The sequence below is a fragment of the Lissotriton helveticus genome, chromosome 1_1, assembly GCF_964261635.1.
Source record: "Lissotriton helveticus chromosome 1_1, aLisHel1.1, whole genome shotgun sequence".
In the NCBI taxonomy this organism is placed as follows: Eukaryota; Metazoa; Chordata; class Amphibia; order Caudata; family Salamandridae; genus Lissotriton; species Lissotriton helveticus.
In genome coordinates this window covers 1,421,743,348-1,421,757,531 of record NC_136057.1, presented here as the reverse complement: position 1 = coordinate 1,421,757,531, position 14,184 = coordinate 1,421,743,348, and the positions used below count along the sequence as shown (strand labels likewise).

The 14,184-nt window shown below is 45.2% G+C and overlaps 1 protein-coding gene across 2 annotated transcripts in view; it reads left to right on the top strand.

Annotated features, from left to right (window-relative positions):
• SLC44A2 (solute carrier family 44 member 2 (CTL2 blood group)) overlaps positions 1–14,184 on the top strand; it is a 341,764-nt gene that overhangs the window by 224,211 nt on the left and 103,369 nt on the right. For both annotated transcript variants that reach the window (XM_078685295.1, XM_078685294.1), the window contains exons 4-5: positions 1,014–1,098; positions 1,421–1,505. In XM_078685295.1, the coding sequence (XP_078541421.1) occupies positions 1,014–1,098; positions 1,421–1,505 (170 nt within the window). The remainder of the gene's footprint in view (positions 1–1,013; positions 1,099–1,420; positions 1,506–14,184) is intronic.

Below are 14,184 nucleotides of genomic sequence, written 5' to 3'. Positions count from 1 at the left end.
CTCGGGTGACCTCTAGTGGCACCAGAATATTTAGCAGCGGCCCGTCCAGTGGTGGTAGGCTATTTTCTGCTAGCAAGACAATGGGCGAGCACATGCAAGGCCACAATGTGTAGAAAATACATAGTGGGTAATAGTGTAATATGGTTGAATATAGCCGTTTTTTGTTTGTTTACATTGTACCTTAGGTTAGTTAAATAAATATTTTAACTCATTTGTATGGTCTTATTCTTTTCTGTTAATCATGTCAAAACATATTTCCATGTGAATTGATAAGAATTCTACAAAAATATTGCTCAGCTCTCGGATTCCCCGCTGCATTTCGGGCAAACTACAAGCCGTTCATCAGGGGGTTATTATCTCAAATCATCTCCTAGCGGCGCTGTCACATCCACCGCTGAATCAATTCTCTACTCCATGGAGAAGGGCGTGTGGTTAGTCCGAAATGCAGCGGGTTCCACTTGATCATTTGTAAGGGAATTTTAAGCTAATTTTGAGCCACATGACTGAATGTTTGGAGATGTTGCATAGCAGTATTTTTGGCAAATCCACGGCTCAGGCAAGAGTTGTTGAATGCCATCATTTGAGACATGAACTAATTTTGTCAATTTTCAAGACTCTTATTATATCACTTTAGCAGAAAGTGATCTCGAAACCTATCTTATTTACTTTTTTGAAGGAGCTTCTAAAATACAGGATTGGGTGATCTACATGCTCCGCCCATATACACTTGTGCCTAAAATGTATCCTCTTTTGATGAAGGAAGAAATGCTGCTCAGCAGAGCAAGCATTCATCCTCGTGCAGATGACATTGCTTTCAGGGATGTTCTTGTAATTGCTCCTCCTTTCTGCCTTTTCATTGGCGGACCTAAGACCTGCTGGTCAGCCCAGCCTGGGGGCTTGCCCACCAATCTTTGGTCCAGAGACTCCACTCCAGCTCCCAGGACACATCCATATTGGTGCCAGAACATAATGGCAACTTGTGTGATTTATAAATCTACTTCTCGTTTCTATAGCGTGGACGCACGGAGATCCTAGGAAGGTGATCTACCCTACAGACAGCCGGGGACAGTTCTGTGGCCAGGCAGGCACCCCGAATGAGTAAGTACCAAGTAACTGCTGCTATCGGATTTAGTTTTAATAAAATGGGTGGGGCAAGGTCTAATTACCAATCAAGGCATGCAAACTCTGTTGGATACTCTAAGTGCAGCAGCTTCCACAGCCCTAGTGAAGGGCATTACTTTTACCTCTGCACCGTGCCCCTACAGCAGTCCGAGAAGGACAGTCCCCATGCCCACCAGGGTTGCCATGCTCCATTGCATGAGTCCCCCTCTTGTCAACGCAGCAACCTGCAGACCTCCTAGAGCAACAATATGGATTTAGTAACTTCACTTGTTTTTCACTTCTCTCTCACTTCTTTCAGGAACAAACCTTTCCTATTTTACTTCAACATCATTAAGTGCGCTAGCCCACTGGTGCTCCTGGAGTTTCAGTGCCCAACAACGCAGGTAACAAGTTTTACTTTTAAGTGGTTGACTCTGGAAGATTTTGTTTCTCCACAATTGCACGAATTAAAGTTTAGGGGGGTTGTGGTGTGTCTCCAAGAAGTTTTTTGATGATCAGAACAGTGACCATCCTAGTATACAATGGGGAAGGAAAATATTTGGCACAGGCAATTTTAGACATCAACCTATATTTTACTACTTCAATTCTGCTTTAGCACTACAGATCTGTTTCATTTATGACTTACATAATTAAGAACAGTGATCAGTAACAGCAGGAATGGAGCATGTTTAAAATTGAAAAATATTATACACAAAAAACATATAAGATGTATGTTTATTTTTACCAAAAATAAAGATTTTGAAGAAAAAAAACTTAAAAGAAAGACTGCACAGAAAAGCGTAGACTCCTGGTGGCCTTTCTCTATTATTGCCCTCTTGTGCACATCTTCTCCCAAAATTTGAACTCAGTGATTAAAACTAACAAAGACAAAAACGCCTAAGAACAAAACAGCAGCTGTTATAAAGAGCCTGTGGCCAGAGGCCTAGGTTATATACCTTAACTAATTCATCTCATCCAAGTATGTAACTACTTTTTAAATGTTGTGACACACTCAGTAGAGCCAGAGGACGAGTATGTGCTTTGCTACCTGAAGATTGTACTACCGATTATCAACTCACAGAATATGGAGGGACAAAATATTGAAAGGTAAGTGCATGTAAGGAAGTACAGATTTACTATTCCTAGCTCCAGATCTACACCCTTTGAATATGAATGTACTCTGTAGGTTATGTAGAGCTGGATATAGTAAATCTAGACTTTCTTACCTTACAATATATATTTTGTCCTCTATATTGTGTCCAATCGCTATTCTCGGGTCTAATTCCCTGCCTAAAGTTTGAGCACACTGTTTTTGAGTCATTTATAAATTGGACTGAACACTCTTAGACCCAGAGCAGATCATAGAAGCCGCCAGGGTATATCATATTGAAGGTTGATGCCACAATTGCTGCATTTTGAAGATTTTGGTCACACCTGGGAGATTACTCGTGGCCAACAGGCAGTGAAATGCAAACCTACCACCTGTCTAGAGTACAGGAAACTGATAGGTCTCCCATGAACCCTCCCATTTTTTTTAATTATATATTTTTATTCAAATTTAAGTGTAATTCAAGTTTAAGTGTAATTACACTTGATCCACAGTTGCTGCAACCAAGCAAAGCGGGGTCGCAGTCTAAGTTGCAACTAGAGAAAACCAAGCAGGTGTTTTCATAGAGTTGCTGAAGTAAGGGTCTAACAAATGTTTTGCAGCGTGAATCTTTCTGGATTCACTATGTTGTGCATTATTCCGCGGTCTAGTGGTTAGGTCCGGAATCGTAGTCTTTTAAAAAAAAATATATATATATTTTCGTAGCCCAGGTGGGCGTCGCCATTCCACCTTTTGGTGTCCTTCCTGTGACGTCGGCACGCTTCCTGTGGAAGCTCCCACCTTTGGGCGCCATCTTAAGATTCTTTTTTCCGCCGTTGGGTCTGGATTGTCACCAAGAGGTTCCAGAGATTTTGGAGAAAAGAAGAGGAAAAAGACTGAAATCTACCGAAAAAAGATTGGACAATACATCGAGAAACAAGACCACTGAACCGGGACGACGATGAAGGAGGAGGAGAACATCTGAAACTTCGACGTCCAACGGAGAACGCGCACACAGGAGCCCCCCTGAGCGCAGGAATGGACAAAACACCATTCAAATTCTGCCACAATTGCCACCACAAATACGGGCCGAAGGAGCAGCACCCGGTTTGCAACCTCTGCCTGCCGGTCGACCACGAGAGCAAGGATTGCAACGCCTGCTCTGTCTTTACCCCGAAGCCGCTCAGGGTGAGAGAGAGGCAGAGGAGAGCCAACTACAGCATACAAGGCCAAGGTCAACTTCCGTCGCTTCGGGTCTTGGGCCTCTCCAGTGAGTAACAGGACAACATTGCTGAGGGACCAGATGACTACACAGTCGTAGAGACCAATAAGAAAACAAGAAAGGAGGTAGGAGAGACGTCAACCCCTAAAACCCCAACAGACTCTCGAAAGTCAGACTCTCGAAAAACAGAGTCTTAAGTCCACGAAAGGAGCACTGGCGCTGAAAATTTCGACGTCCGCAGCTGCATCCAGGGACAAACAGCCGAGCGGATCCTTCGAAAAGGACTCCCAGGCGGCGAAAACACAAGAAAAGCCTAGGTTGTTGAAACACGTCCCCGAAAAGGCGCGCTCGACGTAGAAAGAAAAGGACCCGAAGGCAACTTCGACGTCTATGATTGTCGTTTGTACGAAACACTTGATGCCGAACAGGCCGCCGAGATGGAGAGGAAAAAGAGAAGGCTCGAGGCCGAAATGGATAACCACGAGTGGGAGCTCAATGCACAAGAAACGCAAAAGCTATTCAAGAAGTGAGGGACACCAGAAATAGACCTATTTGCAACACACCAGAATGCAAAATGCCAATACTTTGCATCCAGGCAACCAGGGCAACAATCCTTTGGGAATACCCTATGGATAAGCTGGTCGAAAACATTTGCCTACGCTTTTCCCCTGATACCACTGATACACAGGGTACTCGGCAAATGCAGAACCAGCAACATGACACTGAATCTGGTGGCACCACAGTGGGCCAGGCAGTTCTGGATCTCACAAATAGTGGCCATAGCGCAGGGACCACCTCACAAGTTCGAAAAAAAAAGGACTTGCTCACCATGCAAAACGGGGAGGTACGCCACCCAGAGCCAGAGAGCCTCTGCCTAGTGGCATGGCTTGTGAAGACATAGAGTTTGCACACCTGAAACTCTGCGGGTGCTACAGGAGGCAAGGAGACCTACCACACGGAGGTGCTATGTGGCGAAATAGAAAAGATTCACACTATGGTGCATCAGGAAAAAGCTACCCAAGAAAATGACCAAGGAATCAACGTGCTAAAATATTTAACACACCTGCTAAAAGCAAACCTAAGCTCTGACTCGCTGATAGTACACTTAGCAGCGATAGTAGCCTACACAAGAGGAGAGATAGGAAAGAGCTTCTTTACATACCAAGTAGTAAAGAGATTCCTGGAAGGGGCTAAAAGGATTGCCCCATCAAAGAGGATGCCGCTACCGTCATGGCACCCTAATTTAGTCCTAACAGAGCGTATGAAGGCGCCTTTTGAACCTATCCATAAAGCCTCACTACAAATGCTCACAATGAAGACAGCCTTTCTAGTGGCAATCGCCTCGCTACGCAGGGTAAGCGAGCTGCAAGCGCTGACACTACAAGAACCCTACATCCAAATACACAATGACAGGGTGGTAATGAGAACGGACCCACACTTTATGCCAAAGGTGGTGTCAAGGCTTCATATGAACCAAACAATACAGATACCAAGCTTCTTTCAGAAACCAGTCCCAAGCGCAGAGAGGGCACTGCACACTCTGGACGCTAGAAGGGCAATAATGCATTACATTGAAAGAACTAAAGAGCACAGGAAAAGAAAGCAATTATTTGTGTCCTTCGCAAGCAGTTTCATGGGAAGACCAATAACAAAGGGCACCATCGCACGATGGATTGAACAAACTATACAATTGTGGACCTGGCAGGTGGGTCAGGGATGAGAGACACGCCAGGTTGGATAGGTAAAGCAGGTTTTATTGGGATACCACGTTTTGGGTTCAACATTAAAGTCCTCCTGGTTCGGAAGGTCAGTCTTTCCCTTGCAAATTGACTCGGATCCGTCTTGGCTTCTTTCCGGTGATTTCCTGCTTGGCTGCCGTAAGGAGGTTCCGCTCTGTGCTGTCTGGCCAATACGTCGGCTTCCCAGGCTCCGGGTTCCCATGAAAGAGAAGACCAACAGAAAGGGGGCCGTTAGTTCTATTGTCGGCTGGGGTTTGTGTTTCACCTCGGGGCCGTGTGTGAGAGAGGGATTCACCGGTGATACTTTACAACGGTAGTGTTGGAACGTGAAGACAGACAGTGAGGGAGTACACGCGGGTTAATGGAACAAGAGGAAAAGGGAAGACTAGGGAGCACTGCGGGGCTAAATACACTATTCACACGCTCTTGCTTCCCACCCAAGCCGCCATACGCTGCCGTACCTGAGTTAGCCACACTCCTCCCCCGGGAGTGCGGCACGGCGGCACACGGGGTCGTTGGCCTGCTGGCTCTCCTAGGGACCCTTCGCCGCCTTCTGCTGTTTCTTCCTCGGGGACTCTCCGTAGTTCTTCTCTCCGTACTCCTGCCCGCTCTCCGACTCCGCTCCTCGCCTTCTCCACCGGGGTGACGTCACACGCCCCAAACAATACTTCCTGGGGTTTATCCAATCCGGCCGTTCTGACGTGGTCAGGAGGAGGGGCCTCCTCCTCAGAGAATGCCCAATTAAAGGTACTGCGTTCCTCTTCGTCCAGTTCGTCTTGTTCCGATTCCCAGGGGTTCGTCTGTAAGGAAGGAGGTATCACGGGGTCAGTTCTGGGTGTCCACCACTCCTCGTTACAACAATTCTGCCACAAGCAGGCAGGGCAAGAACTACTGGGAGGGGCACAAGCCCACTCTACCAGGAAAAAGGGAGCAACAGTAACCTTCCTGGCTAACACACCGATTCAAGACATATGCCTGGCGGCAACATGGGCTTCAGTGCACACGTTCACTAAGCACTACTGCGTGGATATACAAATGAAGAAGGAAGCACAAGTAGGACAGAAAGTGCTTCAACATATATTCAACCACCAACGCTCATCTTCCACCCAGCCGCCACAAACATAACAAACCGCTACAAAGTCTATGCACAGCATAGTGAATCCAGAAAGATTCATGCTGCAAAACAAATAGTTTCTTACCTGTCTGTGTTGGTTTGCAGCTTGAAGATCTTTCTGGATTCACTAGCGAACCCACGCACCTCTGCCAGAAAGAGACAGGAGGAGGAGGAGGAGGAGGAGGAGGGAATACAAACACAATATACAGTCAAACACTTTAAAAGAGACAAACCTGAAGTTCCTTGAAAAAGAAGGAAGAACCTGAAATGATTGGAAAAGGATGGACAACAATAACAATGACACAAAAACAAGAAAAAAAGAATCAGAAGATGGCGCCCAAAGGTGGGAGCTTCCGCAGGAAGCGTGCCGACGTCACAGGAAGGACACCAAAAGGTGGGACGTCGACGCCCACCTGGGCTATGAAAAAAAAGAAAAAAAGACTACGATTCCGGACCCAACCACAAGACCGCGGAATAATGCACAGCATAGTGAATCCAGAAAGATCTTCAAACTGCAAAACAACACCGACAGGTAAGAAACTATACATTAGTCAAGTAAGCCTGTGCACAATGGGTGGCCTTCACATAGCAACGTTCAACAGGATATTTGGTCATGTGGAACGCCAGGTGGGTCAGACCAGCCTCATAAGGGCTGACAGTACAAATCTTTGCAGTAAAGGATAAAAGATTCTGCTACAGTAGAAAGAAACCACAAACTCAGCTGGAGCCTACACCTTCAAGCCACGACAAACCCCCCCCCCCCCCCCTCCATGAACCCTCCTTCATATCTTACTTCAAGAAGGGTACAGGTCTGGACAGTCAGTCAACCCTGAAAGAGACTGAGACGTTGTTAGTGATATCTCATTAGGTCACTCTCCAAAGTAGGTCACACACAAGACACCTGGACTACTACATCATAGTAGTCATAGTAGTCATTGAACCAGGACTATTTTTTTTTAAAAAATATTGTTATTTTTTTTCCGAATATACACATTGTACATTTTCCATATCATATCATATTCTTATCCTTTTTTAAGTACATAAGCCATTAATTCTATATATAAACAATACATACTCCTACTGGAATACTTAAAATAAACCATCAATTAAACCATCAAGTAGATACAGTAAGTTACAACATAACAGATTCCAATGGATGCAGGAGAGAACAGATAATAAAAAAACACTAACACAAAAAGAAAAAAGAAATGATACTAAAAGAGAATACAGTTCAGGATACCTTTTGCCTAATTATAGATCTAATCTCTATGCAGGTCCTTTAAACTTAGAGCAATATCCATGCTACCTCAGAGCCTCTTTCCAACTATCTATAGGTTCCCAAATTTTTAGACCTTGAATCCTACCCCTCCTACCTTTCCGTGCGTATATAGATTTCTCCAGATTGTAAGTGGCCAATAAATTCGCAAGCCAAGTGCGCATATGCGGGGGGGCTTTTATCTAACCATGCCCTAGCTATGGTCAACCTATATACTGCAATAGCCATAAACATAAATTCTTTCTGGATCTACCCCTAGCAAAATCCAGGCTGGAGTTAAGGTTACTTGTATACCTAGTGACCTATGCAGGAAGAGCTCAATGTCTTTAATTAAAGTATGTAGTTGAGGACAGGTTGCGAATATATGGATAATATGCGCCGCTAGTAAGTTACAACGAGGGCAGGAAGTACCCGTCGTGCCCCCCCCATTTTGCAATCCTAGCTGGAGTAAAATATAGTGAAAAAAGGGTTTTATAATGCTGGGACTGGAGGAGCTGAGCACAAAATTGTACGACCCAGGTCTAATGATTCCACAAACCTTACAGAGGCTTCACCCAGTTTCTCCGCCCATTTATTACTATATTTATCCATATCGTCAGCTTTTCCCTTTACCATAACTGCATAAAATGATGAGATCGTGCAGTCCCCGCCTACCTTGATCTTCTCTAGGATTTTGTTGCTGTTGTACCCTACTGGACCACCCTGCTTACTACTTAGGAAACTCCTAACTTGCAAGAATTTAAAGAAATCCCTTCTATCGATGCCATGGTTAGATATCAAGTCCGTGAATTGTACTATCCCTTCTGAGTCTCTCAAGTCCCCGATCTGTATAATTCCTTTTTCTACCCACCTCGCCATTGTTGAATCCGCGAAAACTGCAGTTGGGAAAGATCTGTTCTTAGAAGCGCTGCTTCTTTATTTTTAGATTTCTCACCGCCGCCATCATTTGCTTTAGCCGCGGTCATATTTTTCGAAACCGCCGGGCTGCACTGTCCTCCTACGGTAAACGTATTTGCCTTCCCCCGCGGCTCTGGTTTTTTCCTCAAAGGGGGGGGGGCGGTTGTCTTCCGTATTGCCCCAGAAGAGCGTGGCGCGCCATCCACACTGATCGCCACCACATTTGTACCCGCTGCGGCAGCAGTTTTTACTGGCGCCTGTGCCGCCTGGTCCTTCTCTTTGTCCTGCCCTTTCTCATGCCTCGGAGGACGCGGGGGCATCCTAGCCGCTTGTTGCTGTTTCTTCGAGAGGCCGATTGTGCTCATCAGAGCATCCACTTCCACTTTCACCCTTACCCAGCTTGGATTCACGATAAGTTTCTGCTTTAGCTGTACAAACTGCTCCTTAAGGGTGTTGAAGCTCTTTAGCCCTGTAAGCAGGCTTGCGTGTAGCCAGATCGCGAGGGACATCAGGGGATACTCAGTAATCTCAGCATACTCATTTCATTTTCGGAGTGAGAGAGAGGGTGAGTGCGACTGCTCACCACCATCCAGCCGCGGCCATCTTGCCTTGCTCCCCTCCATTGAACCAGGTCTAGATGAAGATTTTCATCTTGATTCCTGTATGAGTGAACATGTAGTTGCATTTGGGGAGAAATTACCATCAGTAGTGCCAGCCATGTGTGAGGATGTGGAGCTTGGGGGGTGTTTTGACAGCAGCTGAAGGCATAGGGCGAGGGGTGACCAATTGTCCCCCCTTTCACACAATGACCCCACCCCTATGCTCCCTGCAGTCTTGTCTATCCCCCTGACAACTCAATCGGTGTTTAAAATTTCATCATGGAATATAGCTGGCATCAGATCTAAAATTGAAAACCCAATCTGGAGGGATTTTATTCAATCCCAAGACTTGCTTTGTTTTCAAGAAACATGGAGCCTTGAACCTGTTCATTTGAATGGCTATAGCATTTTCCATACTTCAGCTGTAGCTGTTTCCCATGGAAGGCCTAAGGGTGGCTTGAGTGTCTATTTGTCTAAAAGATTAGAGCTTGAGAAAATTACTGAACCTGTTAAAGACATTTATTTTCAAATTTTGGTACTTGGTCTGGCTTGTGATACCCCAATTGTAATTGTCAATCTATATAATAATATTCCCTGTGATGATGTTACGAATGTCTTAAGGAAATTGACTAAAGCTTTGTTTTTACAGGAAACATTTTTTAAACATAAATTGATGATAATCATGTTGGGGGACTTCAATTGTAATCTGTGTGAATTAACTAATGACAATAGATGTGGTGTAACACGAGATGATGGTGAGGGACGTTTCCATTTTAAACATACTATTTTAGGGGAACAATTTAATATCTTGCTAGCTAATTTCGATCTAGGGTTTGCAAATGAAATGTGTATCTCTACCCCTATACTAGCCCCAACATTTAATGGTAGAGGTTGCTCTACAACTATAGACTATATCACTATCTCCAATAAGTGTGGGAACAGAATTCATTCTTTTAGTGTTCCTGATATAGTATTGAGCAACCACTTTCCGCTTTGTGTGACTATTTTGCTACCTACTGTATCCACGCTGATCAATGATAAAGAATGTAACAGCTTGGACGCTAATTTAGCTATTGGTAACATTAATGGATATACATTAAAATGGGCTATGATAAATGAGGCAGAGATAATTAAAACAGTGGTTGATAAATGCCTTTTAGAAATAACAACGTGCTTAGAGATAGATTCACCACCTGAAATTTGTCTTGCATCCTTTTCCGTAATATCGAATGAAATTAAAAACTCCCTCCCTAGGCAGTTTAAGAACCGAAAGAAAGAGGGAGGCTGGTTTGATTCTAGATGTACCAAGGCCTATGCAGCCCTAAAAAAGGCGCTGCATACTAAACCTAGATCTGCTGAGGTAATCCGCAGATCTAGGAAAGATTACAAAATGGCAATTAAAAATAGGAAAAACATTTTGAGGTCTGAAGCTTGGGAGGCTCTTCATTCAGCCTCCACAATAAATGATAGCGTGAGCTTCTGGAAAATCGTGAGAACTCCATTTCTTAGTGAAGATGTTAGTCCGAAAATAGACATAGCAATATGCGACTCAGATTGGGTCAGACACTTTTCGAGAGTATATGAAGGAGAAGAACAAGTGGGGTTTTCGACCTCCACTTTTGAACATCCCCCTAGCAGAAAATTGCATTTTACTCTCGAGGAGGTCGAAAAGGCCCTGAGTAGAAGTAAGAGCGCCAAGGCGCCTGGCCCAGACGGGGTTCCCATAGATATATTTAAGAGTATTTCCTCTCTGTGGGCCCCCCTCCTGGTCCAGGTGCTTAACGCTAGCTGCATCGCTGAATTCCTGCCCACTTGGGTGGAATCTGTCATAGTTCCGATTTACAAAAAGGGAAATAGACAGGACCCAGCCTGTTACAGGCCTATTTCCCTACTGGATTCCTTCACTAAGATAGCGGGCAGAGTTATTCTGGACCGGCTCCTTGAGTGGGCGAAGGAAAACTCTATTCGGTCTGATCTTCAGTATGGCTTTCGCCCCGGCCTGGGGACAGTAGAACAGGGTTTGAACTTGCTAATGCTGGTCGGGAAATACACGAGGGCAAAACAGGGCAATTTGTTATTGGCCTTTGTAGATCTTTCGGCCCCCTTTGATTGTGTGGTCCATTCTAAACTGTGGTTAATACTAGAACAACTTGGGGTTGAATCTAACATTATTTATTATCTTAAACATTTTTATAGCAACGCGTCAGCCCTCGTTCGCTTTGGCCTAAATGGAGAACGCACTGACAAAATTCCAATCAGGAGCGGGGTCAGGCAGGGCTGTGTCCTGGCCCCTTTCCTTTTTAACTTGTATATAAATGCATTGGAAGAAGTCTTGTGCAAAGATAGCTTGGATCCCCCATTTGTAGGAGGCCGCCCAATACCAGCACTTTTGTACGCTGACGACGCTGTACTTATGTCACGTACTCAAGTGAGCTTACAGCGGGTGGCTGACAGCTTTTCCCGCTTTATGAATGAGCTGGGCCTGAAAGTCAATACATCAAAGACTTTCACTATGTATTGTGTTAAGCAAAATAAATCTAAGCGGCCAATCTTTATAGCAGGACAGAAGCTCGAATCTGCCAAGCATTTTTCTTATCTTGGGATACTTTTCGCCCAAAACGAGACGTGGACCCAAGCTGTTTTAGTTAAAAAGCTTGAGCTTTTTCGATCGACCGCTGCTCTTAAAATCTTCTCAAATAAACTAGGGACTAGACTCCCTGTAGAATTAATTCAAATCTATAAAGCTAAATGCGTAGCTGGTGCTACCTACGGTAGTGGGGTTTGGGGTTTTGCAAACTCCGCGCCTATCCAGGTTGCTGAAAATTCTTTTTTTAAATATATTCTGGCACTCCCCAAAAGCTCCTCTAATTTTAATTGTCACTCAGAATTAGGCCTTTCTTATATAACAGACCTGATTAAAATAGAGCCAGTGCTGTTATGGCACAGACTCTGGACACAAGCAGCAACACATTTAAACAGAGATGTCCTGATAGACATTTTAAAATTGGAGGGTGCTACTAAAATACCATGGGTGAAGTATGTTTTTAATTTCTTAAAAGATATTGGGAGAGAAGAATTTTTTCTGAATCCTATGGATATTTCAGCAATCTCACGGAAAGATTTGAAGGAGTGTCTAGCCCTTTTGGATTCCCACAGGACTGCAGCGGAGGTCTCAACCTTCTGTTCAGCAGCATCAATTGGTTTTAGCAACTTTTAAGATTCAGCCCTACTTAATATATGTAACTAATAATTATGAGCGCTTTTTACTTTCGCGCTTTAGATTTGATATCTTCCACAGATTGGTTAGCTTTCCTATGATTAATAATTGGACGCACGATCTACCTCCTTGCCCTTGTGACAATATCTCACCTCAGAGTACCATTCATGTTTTCCTATTTTGTAAACTGTATGATGAAATGAGGAAAAATGTTTTATTGCCATTTCTAAGAGAATTAGGACTTCGTCATTGCCGTGCGGCGATGATTAGTATTCAAGCCCTTGACAATCATGTATGTGTAGCAACAACAACTTTGTATTTAAAAAATGTGATGATCATTAGGAAACGTATGGTCATATAACTGCACTTTATAATTGTAATTGTTTCTCCCCCTTGTGCTTGACCTCCATGAATTTAATGAATTCCTGTATTTTTATATATGTACTTTTTTAATATTGTAATCATGCAATTTTTTATCTGTACTTTTATGATTGCATCTAACAATCGAATAAAGATATTTTGATTGATTGATACTACATCATAGCTTTTAATTACAGGCCCAAAGTAGTTCAGAATAGATGTGGAATATGGTGACCCGCATCATTAAGAAATTAGTGGCAGCAAAAATGATGAAATTATATTGAATGAAGAAACAGTAGTATTTTGGGTGATAGGTAATTTCTTATGTGCAGTAGTACACATTTGTAGTAGTTAACAAATCTGTAATTAGGGAAGATGAGATGGGACAATCGCCTACCTGTAAACCAAGGGCTGAACTCATCCCACAGCGTATTACCGGGCCATATCTGAAAGAGACACGTTAGTGATAGATTCCTTACCTTAGAATATCCCCAGGTGTCAGACTGGATCCGGAAAGTTTTGCTAGCAGTACCTCTGTGCGTCAGTAGGTGGCGTCATGCGGCTCAGCATCTGTCGCTGGCGTTATAAGCGCCGACATGACATCACGGAGACTACTTAGGCGCCACCCATGCGCGCTGACGTCAGTTCTTTCTTTTTCCGCGCCAGTAAGTGCAGATAAGGTTAGAGCACGTACCTTAGTCACTTTTTGACTATCTTTTTTGGGACTTTTTGTCTCTGATTGGTCTTCCCTGGTGCTTGTAGGGATGCCTGGTTTCAAGTCCTGTGGGGCCTGCCGTTGCAACATATCGGTGGCGGACCGCCACGACGTCTGTCTCTACTGCCTGGAGCGTGACCACGACTCTCGGTCCTGTCTGGACTGTCGGGCCATGGTCCTGAAGGCCTTGAGGGAGCGGCACCGAAAGTTGCTTGAGGTTTGGCATTCGTCCCAGCACTGTTTTCGGTCCCGAGGCCGTTCTAGGGAACGCTCGCGGGGCCACCCTCACCGCTCCTCGGGTTCCAAGTCTTCACCGTCAGATTCGGGTAAGAGACGTCACAAAAAGAAGTCGAAGAAGCTTGTCGCTCTCCGAAGACCCCTGTATGTGGACGAGGGGGACAGGGGCTCCGCACCTGCGGCTCCTTCGGAGCCTGGGAGTCGTACTGCCTTCCCGCCTTACCCGGGTCCGTCGACGACTCCCGAAAAGATGCAAGAATTTTTTGCTGCCATGGACTGCCTGTTTAGGCCTCTGGCTCCTGCCGGTGCGCCTTCGGGCCCCCGCCAGTGCGCCTTCGGGCCCCGTGGTCCCGTGTTAGGATCCTGCCAGACCGCCGACTCCACCGGCGCCCGCTCCGGCCCCAGCGCCACCTTCGGCTCAACCTGCAGCGCCCCAGTGGATGCTGTTGGTCTTACCTCTACCCCGGTTCCTGGACGGTTTTGTCCCCGCATGGGATCCGAATTGGAACACAGCGGCGGTTCGACCCCGGCCAGCGCCGTTCCCATCGCTGTTCGTTCCTTCCACAGACCCTGCCCCGCCACCGCATTCTGCGCCACATCTGCGGAGGTGGAGGATGACT